Raw genomic sequence first — 14,050 nt, 5'->3', positions numbered from 1 at the left:
CCATGCATCCACAAAAACTGGAATCTGCAAATACCAAATTCTAAACATCTTCTTGCTATAAAGGTATCATTTTGTTAACAAATTTATCCCAACCATAAAGATCTAAGTATATTATACAAAATATTCAACTTTTTTTTTTTCATGTAATACATACATAAAAGTGCGTTAATAAATTTAAGAGTGCAGAATGATACTCAGAGCAGACAGTACTCAATATTAAGCAAGGCAAATACTATCACTAGATCAGTAGTGGACTAAGGAAAAATCGGGCCCTAGGCAAGATTCTCATTTCGGGTCCCACCTAGGATTGCCACCTTTCAGAAATTGTATATAAAAATACAGATCTTGTATTATGTTGAAAGCTAAAGAGAGTCCTCTGCCTATAAAAAATTATACTATAAAAAATGTATAATAAAATCGTTTTATGGGCCACAAAAAATTATGGGTCCTAGGCAGTTGCCTAGTCTGCCTAGGCCAAAGTCCACTCCTGCACTAGATATCTAGTTAAAATGATTGATCCATTCATATTTTATGCTGCACCTACTTGGCTTGTTGTCTTAGCTTCTAAGGTGGACTTCTTATAAAGCCAATTAAGAAATGCATATTGAGTAAGTCAAAAATGATGGTAAGGCTAAATTATCAGACTCTTAAGTTTAAATTAACATAACACTTTTTTTTTTAAGCTGAAGAACTCCAAAAAACAAAAAAAAAAAAAAAAAAAAAGAAAGACCACCCTGAACTGTGGTCTACAATCAAGATGGAAGATTCCAAGCAACATTCTCAACTTACACAACCATATATTTACATTATAAATACTCCTGAAGCACTAAAAGCTTGTCTAAAATTAAGGTCATCATTTTTCCAGGAATGCAAAGCAAAACACAAATTAATTCCAATATATTATGTACATATTTTTATACAAATATACATTGGTGCTGCTCCTCTTTTAAAACCATCTTCACCAAATGAAAACAATTCATGGAATTCACTGGAAGTTATATTTTTGGATTTACTTTTCATCAAACTCTCAAAAAGGTAAACATCAGATACTATACTGTCAGTTTCTTATAGCAAAGACACTTCCATATTAAGGCACTGTTTATTGAAAAATCAATCTGCAGTACGAAACAGCCAGTGAGTGAGGCTCAGTTTCGTAATCAGTCTCCCAATACACATATATCATGTGTCAGAGGATGTCATGTAGTTGCCTATGCCAGGAGGTTTTGGTTTCACAACCTTCTAGTTAGGGAGTACCATATACACTTACTGCTTTCTTTACAGTTTAGTGTGCAGTGAAATAAAATGATAGTGTACTTTTAAAAGAGCAGAAATAACTGAATTAAAAATAAAGTAATTCTTAAAGCTGATTTCATTGTCATAGACTACTATGTTAAATGTATGAAATTACTGTAAAGAAAAATGGGATTTGAATTACATGGTGAATTAAACATGAATTTTCATGGCAAAAAGAAGTCAGCTTATATGTCCGAATATACGGTAAAGGCAAACCTAAACTGACACATCAGGTAAAATCCAGCATCCGAAATAAACACTTTCCATTTGTATCAAATCAAGATTACAAACCCACACCCATATTACCATTTTTCAAGGAATTTTTTTTTGATAAATAATGCAAGGAAGCAAGCTTATACAGCATCAGCCAAACAATTCTCATTATTACCAGTCCATTACCTCTAATATTATCAGGTCTCAGTTAAAGTGGAGATGATGACAGAATCCACTACCACCAGAAAATTTGAAAACTTCACTGAAATTGGCAACTAGTTATTAAACTCGACTTCACAGTCGATGTTTCAACCATTTTCATAGCACAGTTGATGTTTCAACCATTTTCATACAGTGGGTGATCACATTCTCAAGAATCACTCGACTAGCATCAGTTCTTTGTCAATAAGAAAAAGGGAGAATAAAATAATGTCATAAACATGAGTATGCTATACAAACAAACAAGCTCAAGGAAGCAATAAAACCATGTTTTATTTGTTTCACAAAATTTAAAATCCCATACAAGAAAAAAATAAAATCTGCCCCTCAGAAAAACTCAAGGAAACTGATACATAGTTAAATGAGGAAGACAAAAAAAAAAAAAAAAAAAAAAATCAAATAACCTTATCACAATTCTGATCCTTGCGCTGCTTTTAATTAAAGAAAGCTCTGTAGCAACTCAAGCATGTAAATGCATTCTGACACTGTTCTTTATATTGAGAAATTAACTCAATTCCTTTTGTTGTATGAACTTATTTGGAGGTGGTTGCACCATGTGTCATTTCTAATATATATCTTAGATTTAATTACTTGTAATTAAATTACAAAATAGATACCCTTTATTATTGGACAAGCAGAATAAACCTATACAATTCCCATTCCAAGTGATTTGTAAACATTCAATTTGATTTTTGAACAATTGTTTACCTCTAAAGGCTGAGACAAAGCAATATTTAAGTTCTGGTAACTGTGGTTTCATATACTCCAAAAAAGCTTTACACAATAACCATACTCAACTCATAAGCAGGCTGATGGAAGCTAATATTAGCATCCATACAGCCTACTATGTTCAAAAAGGGTGTTTTTGATGATAATTTTCACTTGGTCTGTGTACTTCACCTTAGCAATCAGCCCACATAATATGCCATATCTTCGTCAATCGCTCACTCTCTCTTTAACTTAATAAAATATTAATTCATTGATGTGTCTCAGCGTTTTCTAATGGGGGTGGGGGGATGGGCAGCTAAAGCAGCTGTAATGCTTAATTTAGAATGAAAAAATATATTTTTTTATCCCGTTAGCTCCGCCACTGTTCGCTGAGAACCTCGTATTGAATAAAGTATTTATCATTACAAACATTACGAATTCATCATTGGTAAAACCAATTTATATTCTAACCACATAATATATTTAATTAAACAGGTATTGCACAAGAGTTCAGCAAAGGCACCTCTAACATTTACGAAAGTAAAAAACCTAGTGAAATATAGAAGCAAAAGTGAAAACTTTCACCGCTTAAAAAAGAAAAAAACAATTCAAGGAAGTACTCACCTTCAGTAACATCATCGTCCAATGTTCCCTTCACTTGAGAAAAACACCACTGTATGTCTCCATTTCCTATAAAAAAAGAAGACAAGGCATTATAACTATCTGTATAAGTATTTTCAATAACTTTGGCCACACACGGCAAAATCGTTGCCATTACAACACCATAGCAAACGGAAGGACGGATGTGACAGTAAAACGTCAGTTATATAAGCGACCCACCTGCCATTCCAAACAAAACTTTTCACAAGTTTTATTTGTGTCGAGATTAAATTTTTGAACAATTTTATAATTATCCCCTCACAGTTATAAAATCCCTAGGATGCCATTGGATTCTTAAGGAATCAACAAACTAATTTCCAAAATGGCGCACTGTGAGTCACATGACCACTTCTGAACCACTGAAATAAAGAGGCATGGTTGTTTACAAATTGTACCACCTGCTTTCATTATCACTGAACAGGCCGTATGCATACAACTTTATTTAAATTTTGTCGAAGATTTAAAATCAGAAAAGTTACGGGCATAAATGGATTAATAAGTGTTGAATTATTTATTACCAACGCTATTCACAAATGTTGGCACTTCATTTATTCTATCATATATTTACACACATATACTGTGGATATTGTAGGTGCACGCACATAGAATGAGTGGGTCAGATTAATACATATGCTATGTATTATTCAATACATCAACTTAATATGACAAGTCTCTGTAACTCTTTGCTTGGTCAAGTATCTATTAAGTTACAATTAGATACATTATTTGAAGTTAGTTAACCAATCACTTTAATATGTTGTTGCTGTTTTTTTGGTTTTAGGAGCATCAGCAAATAAGGCTATAACGCAATTTATAACGTCTATAAATTAAAAAATATATATATAAATAACGCAATTTATAACGTCTATAAATTACGTGTGTTCTGTGGTCGATTTTCTGTTTTGCCCAGTAACTCGGGTTTTTCGAGATGCCGGGCAAAACAGAAGGTACACCCAGGGTCATGAGCTGGATATCATCATTTCTCTCTCTCTCTCTCTCTCACAGGGTAATTCAGAATTTTTTTTTTTTTTTTGGCTGGTGCAGCATAGGCCTCAGGCTTCCTTGCATCATATGGCTAATAATAATAACAATAAATAAAAACCCGAGTTTCCGGGAGAAAAAACCATTTGTCTTCCCCTGAGATTGATTAACTCAGCAACTGTGCTACCACAAGGCTGACTTTAATATGCTTAAATGAGAGAGAGAGATATTATTTCACATAATGATTTTTTTTTAAAATATTTTCAACTTTTAGAGCTTTCACAATAGACTGCCAATTTCCACACTTCTAAACAATCAAAGCACAAACTTTCATTCAATTACATGAAGTTAGTAGAACAGCTTCATGTGTTATCTCAGAACAAACTTTGCCTTCAGAACTAGACAAATCATTGAAGGGGATATGGGAAGGTTTTTTTGTTTTTTTTTTGGGTGATGCTGTATAAGCTCACTTTCTTGTATTATTTAATGTATACAGTTAATCACATTAACTGTATACATTAAATAATGCAAGAGTATAGATTAGTCATGTACATTAACTGCTATGCTGTATACTGTATATAGTTAATTACATTAACAGTATACAATACATATACCTTATGTTAATGTATATATATATATATAATTATGAGTATAACCGTATACTCAGAATACCAGAATTAACGTCAAACATAATTAATGTATGACTATTACATTACAGTACAGTTTTTAGTCACCATCCTCTGGGTGGAAAAGACCTGAGTTCAAATTTCGTCTATGACGCGATGAATTTTAATGGATCTTTGAATAAAGTGGCTGAGTCAGTCGGTCTCAAGAGAGTGTAGCAGGGTTTCTTATTCCAGAAACTCGGGTGCTTCGTCCAGCAAAACAGTACTTTTTCTTCTATGTAAATTTGCTGTTTTGCAAAACAAAACAACAAATTGACCATAGAACACACACGGAAATTACATATTATACGATATGGTGCAATTGGCCTAAGTTGCTGATGTGCCTAAAACCCCACAACCAACCAACTCCCATCAAGATGATGAGTGTCAGAGGAAAGGGGACTTCCTGAAAAATATGAAACAATGTGTGCCATCATTAAATTTCTATTTACAATATCAGGCTGATGGAGTCCTCTAATGGCGTTATGATATGTAAGTCATCCCTTCTTTCTGCAAAGAGCTACAGAGGTACCTCACGTTTGTTGTATTGGAGAGGAAGGTTGAAATCCCCCCCCCCATATACGTGATGTATTCGGACGAAACGCATTGATGATATCATCAATATTAATATCTGGAACTGGGAGATGGCGATAATGGAAAACCTAATACTTTTCGTTTTACTCTTCGACATCACTATTGAACGAATTGATTGCTTTTGTGGTTCTGACGGCACTTGGTACCACACAGAATATCACTATCGCAAATATGCAAATCTCAGATTGGAATCGATTTCCAGGGAAACGAAGTCTGAATTGTTTGAAATAGAGCGATGAGCATTTATGCATTGGTTCTAAAGACAATCTCCTGTGAGGGCTTTGCTACCTTTCAGGAGATTATGAGATGTGTGTTTAAATGGAGGAGAACGTCATGTTATGAATCTATGAAAAACTGACTAAAAAGTACAGAGCTCCCATACAGGAATGTTTGTAGAGGAGCTGTGTGTTTACAAAGTCTCTTGGCGCCTAGCACAGTGGTTATAATCACTGTCTTCCACACACCGGATGGAAAAGGGCTCGGTCTGAATCTCGTCAATTATGCCCGTAACATTTCATTCCGTGACTCAGTAAGTCTGTCTCAAGTGAGGACATCAAGGTTTTTTCTAGAGGAAAATTGGGCTTTTCGTCCAGCAAAACAGATTAATGAACCAGACAACATACGCGTTACAAATATAATACACACGAGTAAATGAGGTAATTCTGGGGTAGTCATAATATGAGAGTTTTTGTATGTTTACAAATTTAGAACGCAATTTTTTTGTTAAATATCATAGGAGTAAGCATGTATAAGAGTTAAGCGTTCTGAATATTTAGTAGGTTACCTACTCCTAATTCAATGTACGGCTTTATGATCGAAGAAACAACTCAAGTGAAAAATTTAGGACGCTGCCTATAAGGAGTTTGCTGGAACTGCTTTTAAAAGCCTGAGAATGCAGCTATGTTGTGAATACTGTATATTGAAAACTGACTAAGGATCAGATTGAGTGACGTTGAAGAGGGGAGCTGCATGTTTACAAATCCAAAACAATTTTAATGTTAAATACCTTAGGAGCATGCATAGATGAAAAATGACGTGAAGCGCCAAATTGAGGCGTTTGTATGACAGAGCTTCTGAAAATTAGGATTGGTTTGGTTTGGACAAATTCTGGGAGTCCTTCAGTCAACAGAGTACTGTGCCAGACCTTGATTCTGTTCTATTGCATCGTGGCTTTGGTAGTGTGAACTTTTCTAGGATAACTAAATTGTCTTGAACTGACATGCAACTGAGAACAGAAAACAATCGGTTTGGACAAGTTATCAGAGTTGGTTCAGTCTTGTCAATAATTGAAAAATTGTGTCTGGTCTATGTAGAATTTTTACCTGATCCCGGATGGTGGTTCATTAAGCTGCCTTAGTGATAAATGATGGCAACTCATTGTTACCTTTGTGACTTATTCCAGATGGTGGCTCATTGAGCTACATATATTTTGGTGCATGATCCGGGATGACTGAATCCAGATAGTGGCATCTTGTGTTGCCTCAGTGACTAATCCTATATGGTGTTTGTTCTCCTTTAGTAGTAACGTATAAGTGGGATACTTTAGTGATTGATCTTCAGTGCGATGCTTTTGGGATTGATCTTGAGTGGAATGGTGGCTCGAGATGCGGCCTTAGTAACTAGTCTTGGATTATGGCTTATATTGTGCTGCCTTAGTGACTGATCCTGGACAAAGTGTAAAGTGTAAAGTGTTCATTGTCTAACGGCCCAAGGGGTTTCCCCCATCTCCGTGTTGTGTACTCTGTTTGTGAAACACAGAACACTGTGAAGGCCAGAGATTTTAAAAAGTGTAAGGTACATGTTTATGTTATGTAGTGTCATGTTGTGTTGTTCCTCTGACCTTTTAGCCGTTGGGCCCCTAGTGGGACCCCCCGTTGCCCACACTTAACCCCGAGGAGGCAGGTCAGGCATAGAGGGATCGCATTAGAAGTAATTACTCTGGCAGGCCCTGCCACCTAATTTCCTAAGATTTCAGTGGCAAGGGCCTAAAAAAAAAAAAAATAAAAAAAAAAATAATAATAAATAAATAAAAAAAAAAAAATAAATAAAATAAAATAAAATAAATAAATAAAATAAAAAAAAAAAAAAAAAAACTGATCCTGGACAGTGAGTCATTGCTTTAGTGACTTATCTCGGATGGTGGCTCATTGTACTGCCTTAGTAATCGATCATTACGATAGAATGCGGGGATGCTACACGTTGGCTAGATTACCTAAAAGCAATAAAAGTAATGTAATGTGTTAAAGAAAATTGCCATTTCACCTCCTCCCCTCCCTGAGCTTGATACGTAAGCTGCGTTCCACCCAGCGATATCTATTGCCTCTTCGTGCTGATCAAGCCAAGTTTCAGAAAGTACAAGGATTTCGATGTGGTTTGAGAAAACAATCGTTCTAGAAAATCCAGTGTATTGCCTATTAGAAAATCCAATGTATTGCACATTATAAAATCCAGTGCATTGCATATTAGAAAATCCAGTGTATTGCATATTAGAAAATCCAGTGTATTGCATATTGCATATTGCACTTTGAAAGCTCAACTTGATTTCTTCATATTTTCAGAAATCATCCTAATTGCTGTTCTGTTGTTTCTGGCAGCATAGACAGGCTGATTCGTCATTCCTATGACACGTATTTGTATTCACTGGTTCAAATTAGCAGTATGCCGCATTTCAGGAAGAGATGTACTTAGTCTGTTATTTGTAAATATGGTCTATTAACCTTGTTTGTTTTATGTAGTGGTAGGAATTTTCCGTTTCATTTGAGACGAGTAAGGCGAGGTCTTTCACAGAATGGTCTCTGTGTGCCTTCTAGCCATCTACAAAGTTTAGAAAAATGTCGTAGACATCAGGTAGGCAAGAATATGGAAGAAAGTGTATGTTGTTTTCTTTGCTGTCAGCTGAAACACATGCTTCAATATTGTGATCTTTCTTCAGTACCACGACAGTGTGATGCAACATAGTTTAGGGCATTATATTTGTGATAAAAAGATCACTGCGATTCTTGTTGTAGTGGGCAGGTGCGATGCCTCCAGGCTAGAAGTGTTTTATGTACGATAAGTTGGCTTAGAGCAAGGTTTTACTTTACTTGAGGCTGTTATGACATTTACATTGGGCATTTCTTTATGATTAGGCATTGTAGTTACAGTGAAGTGGTAGGTAATGGGATGAGGTTGGGGTGGGTTCAAAAATGATTTCAATGAGAGAAGGCTGGGCTGGAAGATCCACTTGTTCTGGCATGAAGCGATATTCAGTTATCTTTAAATTGGTCACTTCCGGAGTGTTGTTGGTCACATGGACAAACAGCAGTAGCTTCTGTATAGGGGATGGGGATGTCCCAGTCTAAATTTCAAGCAGGTTTTCAGCTCAGTGGCCATTACTGTATCAACTGATATGTGTTGACCACACATCAATATCAAAATAGGAAAGAGGGCACATAGTACTTAGAATTTCACTGAAATTTGGTTTGGTTGCGAGTGGTTGGATCGCCCGTTGACGTGTGTGCTTAGATTCAGCGTTAGCTCCTGGATACGTTTTATTTTAGTGTTTCGTGACAATCCCAGTTTTAAATGATGTGTGCCATAAGTCTGTGAACTGTTGGTGAATCTGGAGATAACTTTCTTTAGGCTGACAGTTAAGGGAAACGCTCTTTAGAAATGGATTTAGTTTATACCTTTACATCGTTCATTTTCGTTGTATTTTGCAATAATGGCTGCCTATGTATTTGTCTTCCTGTAACTGTCAGCTACAGTTATTATTTTTAACTTGTTGTTTACCCCAAAATCTTGGGTTAGGCAAAAAATAATTGTTATTTTGGACATTTGGGCGGACGCAAGTTGGCTAAGGAATACTGTACTTTTCAGCTTATTTTGGTCATAATTTCTTGACGTCCTAGCTGTAATGGCGGCTGTTGTTATTATTTGTGACAACCCCAGTTTTAGATGACGTGTGCCATAAGTCTGTGAATTGTTGGTGAGTTATCTCGAGAATTTAGTGATAGCCAAGTCCCGCAGTTGTATGCACTTTATGTCAACTACATGTGTAATATAATTTTGCCTTTCCTATTAATTGTACTCTATTCTAATTGTATGTGTCTTTATGCTTTACTGTAATCCCCTATAGCTGTTGCATTAGTTGTCCCGGTGCAAGCTCAGCATTGTCAACATGCTTATTATACTGTATTGATGGCACATCTCCACATGGCCATGCTGGTCTGGCACTTTGTCCAAGATGCCTCTTGGACAAACTTGTAACCACTGGCTTGTCTGGAGCTGTTGCCTCTATGCATTGTAGGAACGAGTGACCGAGAGCTAATAAACGGAATTTATTTTGGAGGGAAACTAATACTGGAGGATGCCATTTTGTCCACCTCCTAGTGGAAATAGTTGGAAAATTGTATTAAAATTGAAAATAATTAAATGTTTATGTCTAAATGCGTTTTATTTAATGTATATAGCGATAATATGTGGGTCTGCATATTTATTTAAGTTTTAAAATGAATTTTTGTAAATTGTTTGAAAATTACCTTCAAGTCATACTTTGGGCTACTTTTGGGAAAATTTTGCCTTTGTCTCTTGGGCTCTCAATAAGCCCTATTGAAGTGAAACTTTTATTTTGAGAGAACTTACTTTTGAGAGTTTTTTCGGTGCCGCCTATTGCTTAGTTTTTAAGATAAAATTTTCAAAGTTTTATATGTTTTCGTGTTACATTCAGCATCTCTTCAGACTGATTAAGTTGGCCACAGATACTTTGTATTGTATGCATGACTATAGGATTCTTGAAAACTGATTTTGGGTCCTACAAAGAATTCAACCTGAACTTATTTTTGGCTACCAGTGCATAATTTTTATATTGATTTGTGTGCTACGGGACTGTGGTACTATAAAAAATACAGTGTTTCTGGTAAATTGAGTTATAACCAAATTTTTAATCCCTCAATTTAGTGTTTAAAAACTGAAGTATGTCGGCTGAAACTTATCCTCTTAAACGGTTATAATGCCAAATAACCTAACTTTAGCCCAGAAGTCCTGGAGGCTGAGTTGCAAGTCTTAAAGCAACCTTCAATTCGACTTGTAAATATCCTTGAGGAACAGTTTGCTCCATTGCCAAAGGCTCAGTTTGAGCCTATCACTCCAAATGTAAATATTTTAGATAATTCTAACAACTCAGTTCAGTCAGATGAGCCTGCAAAACTTGATTTCGTTTTTGCACTCAAGAACAATTTTCTTGATGTGCTTTAAAGATGGTATAAAAGTCACACCTAAAATGACTGTAGAAATTAGTAAGATATTTAACTCCATGGAAAGAATGTTATTAGACCTTACCATGGGAAACACTAAACTTACAGTGTAGCCAGGTGGGCAGGAGCAGCAGTGCATAGCACACGCTTCTTGATTAGACCGGGGTTCGAGCCTGTGACCACCAAATACGGAGGATGCAGAAAGGTCAGGTAATGACCACCGCATATCCCGGAGCAATATGGCCTTAGTTGCTAATGCTCCTAAAAACCAAATAACAAACTAAATTTACAACCAAATTAGAAAGCCAAACCATGCCTACAGATTTATTGGCAGCCAGTTATGCTACTGTTGCTGCCTCAAAAGCTGGCGAACAGGTGACAGTTAATACTTTCCCTTCGAGGGTACAAGCTAAGCATATAGTCATTGTAAGGGTAACTGAGACTTGTGACCTGAAAACAAGCAATGAAATAAAACAGGTGGTCTCTAGGGATTTCGAGGAGAAGTTTAAGAAGGTTAAAATTAAATCTGTTAGGAAAATAAGAGATAAAGGCATCTTAATTGAGACAGCCTCAAAGAGAGACTCAGAAAAATTAAAAGAATCTCAAAAGTTCAAAGAACATAAATTAAACATAGACCTCCCAAGGAAGTTAAACCCCGCATTAATTGCATACGATGTTAGTAAGAAAATTTCGGACAGTGAATTTTTCGAAGATCTGTTTGATAAGCATATTGCTGAGTATGGCATTAGCAGGGAAGAATTTAAAAATACAGTTAAAATAAGATTTCAGATAAAATCAAAAAACAAAAACAACTTGCATCTGATATTCGAAGCTCCAGCTATAATTAGGAAAATAATCTTCAGCAATAGTAGTCGTATATACAAAAAAAAAAAAAAATATTGGTGGTTATCCCATGGCGTGGAGATTCTTATCGCTTCTCGTTGTTACAAATGTTTAAATTATTGTCGCTCTGCAAGAAACTGTCGTCAAACGGAACATACATGTGGTCACTGTGGTGAGTTAGGACATCAAATAGATAATTGAACAAAAAAGGATTCTCCTGCAGTTTGCCCAAATTACAAACTGAGGAAGAACCGCGCGTATTATTCTTATCGAGACATGGAATGTCCCGAATATATAGGGGCAGAAGAATTAACCAAACTTCCGACCAGTTACGTATAATAACAGCATAATTGGAAACAATGTTAGTGTAAAAGTTAAATTGACATGGAGTGTCTCGGTAATACATGATCTCTAAAAATTGATTGATAAACACAGCATTTCGGTCCTAAATTTACAAGAACCCTACTTGTACAAAGGAGTTATTAAGGGTTTGCTTTTGAGATCTGGAATTGTTCAATCTAATACTGAGATAACCGGGGTGGGAGGAAATGCGGTGGCCGCCAGGTCTGGCGGCCTTGGCTGTTCTGGATCGTACCATCACTGTAACTAAAATTGTGGGACTTTGCTCAAATCATTCAGCATGTGCTTGCCTTGAAGACACATTAGTGATTGGAGTGTACGCCTTTGGTAGACACATTAGTGATTGGAGGGTACATACCTCTTGGCTGTCAAGCGACCATAATGTTATAACTTTTAACGTCAATACTGATACTAATTACCCTGTTTTTAGATCATCATCACATGATTTCCCCAGGTATAACACGGGAAAATTTTGATAGGAACCTGAGAGAGAAAATAACACCCGAGATTTTAAATAGTCTCGCCCTGTTTCCCGCACCGTCCCAGGCGGAAGAAGTTCAATATCTTATAAGGGAACTATGCGATGCATCGTTTAAAAAGAAGAAAAGATACAGAAATTATGTGCCGTGGTGGTCCTTAATCATTTCAAACTTGAGGAGAAATCTTAAGAATGCCAGGAGCTTCCAAAGGGCTAAGCCGAGTAATAGCCCTGCCGACGAAGTGGGCCGTTTGGCGGAACTCTACAATCTGCCAGACGTCTATATTTTAACACAATATATAGAGACAAAAAATCGGTGTGGGAGCGAATGGTCGAACAGACATTAAACAGCGAACCCCGGGGCATGGCTTACAAAATAGTAGCTGAGAAAATTCAGCCCAGCGAGGTATTTTCATCAATGTTAACGATTGATAGAAGGGAGACCCTTTCCTGGGCCGATTCTATTAACACTATATTGGACAGTATCATATATCAGGATAGCACTGCTCCGGAAACTAGAGAACAAACAGATATGAGAATTGAACACTTGACTTATTCAGGTCTAGCACTTGAAGAGCCTTTTACTTATGAGGAAAATGCACAGGGTATTGATTCAATGCGCGATGGGAAATACCACGGATTGGATCTTCTCGAGGTTGTGATTTTGAAAAGAAATTGGCACGTGTGATCACAGCTCAATTTAAACTTACTTAATTCTTGTCTAAGGGATGGTTCTTTCCCTAGTATTTGGAAACGGACCAATCTCAAAATATTGCTTAATCATTCGAACAGGTCTTCGAATGATGCATTGTCCTATCGGCCAATTACCCTCTTGCCTATGTTCGGCAAAGTGTTAGAGAAGTTAATCATAGGCAGATTTTTGGTGTATATTATCAAGATAAAAATTTCCAGGTACAATCTCAGTATGGTTTTAACAAGGGTAAATGCACGGTTGATGCTATCAGAGACGTGATCGATTCTGTTTCATCTACGGAATCAAAGTATGTCCTCGGCCTCTTCGTGGACTTCAAAGGGGCTTTTGATACCTTATGGTGGCAGAGTGTCCTGGCAAGCTTCCGGGAGGTCGGAGTCTGCTCCTATTTATAGACTTACATCTGATTACTTTAATGATAGACATCTTTTAGTCTCATCGGGCTATTGCTTTGTAAGTAGACCTGTTACTAGGGGCTGCCCTCAAGGATCCGTACTTGGTCTAATTTGTTGGAACGCAGTCCTTGGTGGGTGGCTCGCTGTTGAAAATGAAGTCCTGAAAATAGGGTATGCTGACGACCTTGTGGTCTTAGTATTTGGAGAATCTAAACCTGAGTTAGAAATAAGAGCAAGTGACATACTAAGTGATTTAAATTGTTGGTCCAAAACTCATAAGCTACAAATTTTTTACATCTAAGACAAAACAGATGCTTCTGAAGGGCTATTTAAACTTGAACAGACCACCAAATATTAGACTCAATGATCAGTGACAATGCTATTCAACTTGTAAGATCTTATATTTAGGGATTATGATGGATGACCGCTTCAGTTTCATTATACATGCTAAATATTTGCTTCAAAAAATTAAGGCACTTACAGGGAAAATAATTAGAATTTCAAAATGTGTCTGGGGTGTTAAGTCTGCTACTTTGAAGCTTTATTACAAATGTATCTTTATTCTGATAATATGTTATGCTGCAGTTGCGTGGGGCTATCGTTTCACAAATTGTCAAATCAAAAAATATATAATACAAGCACAACGCTTTTTTCTACTTACTATATCTAGAAACTGTAGAAGGTCTCCACTTTAG

The 14,050-nt window shown here is 36.4% G+C and overlaps 1 protein-coding gene across 3 annotated transcripts in view; it reads right to left on the bottom strand.

The window, feature by feature from the left end:
- LOC150087293 (serine/threonine-protein phosphatase 2A 55 kDa regulatory subunit B beta isoform-like) overlaps positions 1-14,050 on the bottom strand; it is a 217,783-nt gene that overhangs the window by 121,754 nt on the left and 81,979 nt on the right. For 2 of the 3 annotated variants that reach the window (XR_016546876.1, XM_090371959.1), the window contains exon 2: positions 3,058-3,123. Coding sequence is in view for 1 of the 3 variants with exons in the window: in XM_090371959.1 (XP_090228085.1) it covers positions 3,058-3,123 (66 nt within the window). In the remaining 2 variants the exon portion in view is untranslated. Of the gene's footprint in view, positions 1-3,057; positions 3,124-3,273; positions 3,345-14,050 lie in introns of those variants that run through there. The other variant, XR_016546877.1, reaches the window with a different exon arrangement.

This window comes from Mastigoproctus giganteus, chromosome 4, assembly GCF_048544385.1.
Source record: "Mastigoproctus giganteus isolate SK-2022 chromosome 4, ASM4854438v1, whole genome shotgun sequence".
Taxonomy (NCBI): Eukaryota; Metazoa; Arthropoda; class Arachnida; order Uropygi; family Thelyphonidae; genus Mastigoproctus; species Mastigoproctus giganteus.
The sequence above is the reverse complement of the archived record's forward strand: the minus strand, read 5'-3'. Positions and strand labels throughout refer to the sequence as shown.